This window comes from Egretta garzetta, unplaced genomic scaffold (assembly GCF_000687185.1).
Source record: "Egretta garzetta isolate BGI_Z169 unplaced genomic scaffold, ASM68718v1 scaffold27, whole genome shotgun sequence".
Classification (NCBI taxonomy): Eukaryota; Metazoa; Chordata; class Aves; order Pelecaniformes; family Ardeidae; genus Egretta; species Egretta garzetta.
Window position 1 is genome coordinate 993,780 of NW_009260400.1, and position 4,325 is coordinate 998,104.

The 4,325-nt window shown below is 50.8% G+C and overlaps 1 protein-coding gene across 1 annotated transcript in view; it reads left to right on the forward strand.

Moving 5' to 3' along the window:
• The window catches only part of GNAO1 (G protein subunit alpha o1), an 83,200-nt gene extending 78,883 nt beyond the window's left edge, over positions 1 to 4,317 (forward strand). Inside the window, exons 5-6 of the mRNA XM_035898753.1 lie at positions 52 to 205; positions 4,130 to 4,317. Coding sequence (XP_035754646.1) covers positions 52 to 205; positions 4,130 to 4,317 — 342 coding nt within the window. The remainder of the gene's footprint in view (positions 1 to 51; positions 206 to 4,129) is intronic.
• The last annotated feature ends 8 nt before the right edge of the window (positions 4,318 to 4,325 follow it).

Genomic DNA, 4,325 nt, shown 5'->3' on the forward strand with positions numbered 1-4,325 from the left:
GTCCCTGAGTTGCTGGCTTGGGCCTGATGTGCTCTCTCCTTTCTGTTGCAGAACCGCATGCACGAATCACTGAAGCTTTTTGACAGCATCTGCAACAACAAATGGTTCACAGACACGTCCATCATCCTCTTTCTAAACAAGAAGGACATATTTGAGGAGAAAATTAAGAAATCTCCACTGACTATCTGCTTTCCTGAGTATACAGGTAATGAGAAAGCTGAAAAAAAATGGCAGAGGGAGCGTGGAGCACTTGCCAGCCAGGCCGATACTGTGGTGTGACGCAGGCGATGAGGCTAAAGCTCCCCTTCGCTTCCCTGCGAGTTTGATTTCAATAAATGCCATAGGATCACCCCCGCCACGTTTAGCAATCAACCTGAAGCGTGAGGATGACTTAAACCCAAGCTCTTGGCCGGCAAAGGGCTATGCAGGGTGTTCGAGCTGCCCCACGGGCGGTTTCAATGCCGAGCCAACATCTGCAGGCGTGGGGCTGGCAGCACACTCATAGAATCGTTGAGGTTGGAAGAGCCCTTTAAGATCCCCAAGCCCAACCGTTCCCCTAAACCTGCCATCCCACCACTAAACCCTGGCCCTAAGCACCTCCTCTGCCTGGCTTTTAAATACTCCCAGGGATGGGGACTCAACCACTTCTCTGGCCAGCCCCTTCTAGTGCTTGACAACCCTTTTGGGGAAGAAATTTTTCCCAATGTCCAACCTAAACCTGCCCTGGCACCTGGACATGGAAATGCTTCCAGTCAAATGCAGATAGAACACCAGGCACTTGATTTTCTCATGCACCAGCCACCCATGCCTCTTAACCCATAGCACAAAGAGAGAAGAGCCACAGCAAGCCGGGCCCTGAGCCTGGCTTGGGGAGAAGGTGGCTTTAGGATCCCTGGAGAGCAGAGCAGCGGCTCTGCAACAGGGCAGCGTGCGAGAAGCCCCTGGCTTCTGCTGGCCACCTGGCATCTGACCTGCTAAGGATGAGAATGCATCGCCCGTGCAATGGCTGCAGGTGCACCCTGCCGCTTCCCGCTGCATCTCACCGGCTTCCACAAACCCTCATTACCATTCCGAGGTGGCACAAAAATAAATTTTTATTGTCATGAATTGTTTAAGCTCACTGGAGACATCCAGATGAATCAAGCCGACAGAGAGAGAAGCAGATCTCTTTGTCAGGAAACGTAGTTGTGAACCGGCAGTGCCACATTTCTGGGCAGGCCAACAAATTATTAACCAGCCCTTCCTATCTCTGAGAACTTGATTTTTTCACTGGGAAGAGGCAAAAGCGATCCATCGTTGCTGCTTTGGGCTAAACGGTCTGTGACCACGGAGCAAAGAACATCCACGGGCTTCCTCTCCAGGGAAGGTTTCGGTGTTTGCCACTACCAACCCATTTCAGCCCTCTACTCCTCCACTTGACCCAACTTCTTCCTGACATGTTTGTCTAAAAAGGGCGAATAATGGAAATATCTCAGTCTTTACAGCTGAAAGCTCACGATAATGCCAGCCCCAAAGTTTTTCTGCTTGCAAACCAGATTGCTGCTTGCCATCTTTCAGACAGCTTGTAAAGCAGCTCGTTACCACTCTCTTCATAGCAGCGCTTCTATATACGGGGAGATTTTTATCATGCCCTCTTCCTTCTTCCCTTTTCTCCATGAAGCAAACCTGCGCCTTTCACTCCTTCCTGATGGCATTTTGTGGACCTGGTTCTGTGGATCTTCACTGCAGTCTCCCAGTTACCCCACTCTGAAATAACGTTCTTGCATACCCCTGACAGCAGAGAGACTGGAACAGAAGGAACATTGGTTTAGATAAAACTTTTCCTTCCCAAGCTATCGCAGCCCAAGAGAGGTGTTCGGGGGGGAGCAGACCCTCATGCTCGTGTAGCTGAGCTCTCAGCTGACAATGCAGAGGAAAACAAAACCCACTCATTTCTGGAGCACTTCAGCCCAACGTGAACCAAACCAGCCCTCCGCAAATCTTCGAGTACCCCTAGGATGCTCTAAATTCCCCCGAGGGACCCAGCACAGACCCCTTGTCTCCCTTGTGCCCTCGGAGAGGGCTGGAAATCCAAAGGCTGAGAGTCCTTCCACTGATCCAACAGGGATCTGAATCAGCGGTGAAGGACATCTCACCCCCAGGCGTTCAGCAATGCTATTAAAAGCGGGAAGCTAGCCTGTGCTGAGGTTAAGCCCAAACTTTAGACCCAAGCACACACTTAAGCTTGCTCGCCCCTGCTTTGCTGACCACGGCTCAGAGGACAAAGCCCTCGTGGCCTTGCTGAAAAAGCAGCATTATTAGAAAGTTGTCCTGGAGTTGAAAAGAATTATCTGATGGAAGCCTGTAAACCAAGCGAGGGGACTTTCAACATCAGAAGTAGGTTCCACAAAATGCTTTTAACAAATTGAAGTTTCTGATGTCCATTAGTGCTGCTGGCAGGGAATTATTAGAAGGCTGCAACCCCAAATTTGCTTGCTGTATGCCGGAGCACTGACTGTCTCCATCCCCTTACTTCACTCATGCTTTTAACTAATCCACCGTATTTAGCAAAGCAGCAGCAGAATCCAGGGCACGTTTCAAACCAAGCTGGCATTAGTGATTCCCTGCTCTCCCAGAAGGAATCCGGCATCTAAATCCTCTTTGAACAACCAACTTCTTCCATAAAACGCCCTCCTGGTGGTGCACAGCATGTGGAGCCGTTCCCAAATTCTTTACCCAGGTCTTCATGCAAGAACCTGCTCCCAGAAAACGTTTTGCTTGTCTTATTTCAAGGGTTTTCTCCAGTCTTGGGATCTCCATGAGCTTGTGTCTTCAACGTGTACATGTGAGGGATTGCCTGGATCGGCTGCCTTCAGCCACAGCAAATCCCAAGCCCGAGTAAGCTTCTCTCCAGCAGATAACAACAGTTCCCATTGGGAAAGAATCATGGAGGGAGAGGGTTGCGGGGCCGGGGGGATGCTGGCACTCGGTGGAACCCAGTGGGGCCGGAGGGGCTGCGCTGCAGGGCAGCCAAACCAAGTTCATCCTCGGACCTAAGCAGGCGCCTGAGGGGAGCTGTGCATGTGAGCAACGTCAAGGCTGCCTACGTGAGAAAGGATCTGCTCTTCCACATGACTGCTCTTAAGTTTTGGGGTTTTTTAACACAAAACCTGACTTTTAATAAGGTTTGGCACAGGCATCCCTATACATCAGAACAAGAAAATCATGGCGCGATTTTAGCCACAGCTCTAGCAGAGGGTGCTGCGACCCTAATTCCTCCAGGAGAGAGACATTATCCTTCAGCTTTTGTGTATTTTGTTTGAGAAAACCCCACTTTGCTCTGGAACGGAGGCTGGATCTTTTCACATCCTGTTCTCTTAGTGAGTCAGGGAAAGGAGGGCACAGTTACCAATCCTGCCCTCAATTCATGGACATTTTAGCTCCTCTTTTCCATCAAAAGCTGAAACTTTAATCAAAAAATCTAAAAAAAAGGACAAAAGCTAAGCTTTTGCACCAGGTCGAGCACTTACCGCCTTCCTGGCTGTCTCTTTCTCTTTTTTTTGTCAGCATCATGTGGAATTTCTTCTGCTTTTCCCATCATAGCCTGTGTAACACTCAGCTCCCTCATCCATTCCATCTCTATAGACTATAAACAGCAACTCAGAATAAAAACACAGCTGAGCTGACGGTCGGGAGAGCATCCCCTTGCTTGCAGCAATCCTGGCTGGCCATGGCACCCGTCCCAGTGGTGGCGATGGGGCGGTTGGGTTGCAGCAGCCCCGTACGAGCTCCCCGTCTCCCTGCAATGGGGCCCTTGCAGGCACCCTCCAGATTTAGGGTTATGGGATCACTTTAACCCACTCTTTTTCCTTTCATCTTGGCTCTCTTATAGGCCCCAACTCTTTCACGGAGGCAGTGGCTTACTTCCAGGCTCAGTACGAGAGCAAGAACAAGTCCCCCAACAAGGAGATCTACACACACATCACCTGCGCCACCGATACCAACAACATCCAGTTTGTCTTCGATGCCGTCACGGATGTCATCATCGCCAACAACCTCCGGGGATGCGGACTCTACTAAAGCCCTGTCCTCCCCTCCCCCCTCCTCGCCCCCCCCAGCAGCATCCTCCAGTCCCTTGGCTCTCTTATAGGCCCCAACTCTTTCACGGAGGCAGTGGCTTACATCCAGGCTCAGTACGAGAGCAAGAACAAGTCCCCCAACAAGGAGATCTACACACACATCACCTGCGCCACCGATACCAACAACATCCAGTTTGTCTTCGATGCCGTCACGGATGTCATCATCGCCAACAACCTCCGGGGATGCGGCCTCTACTAAAGCCCTGC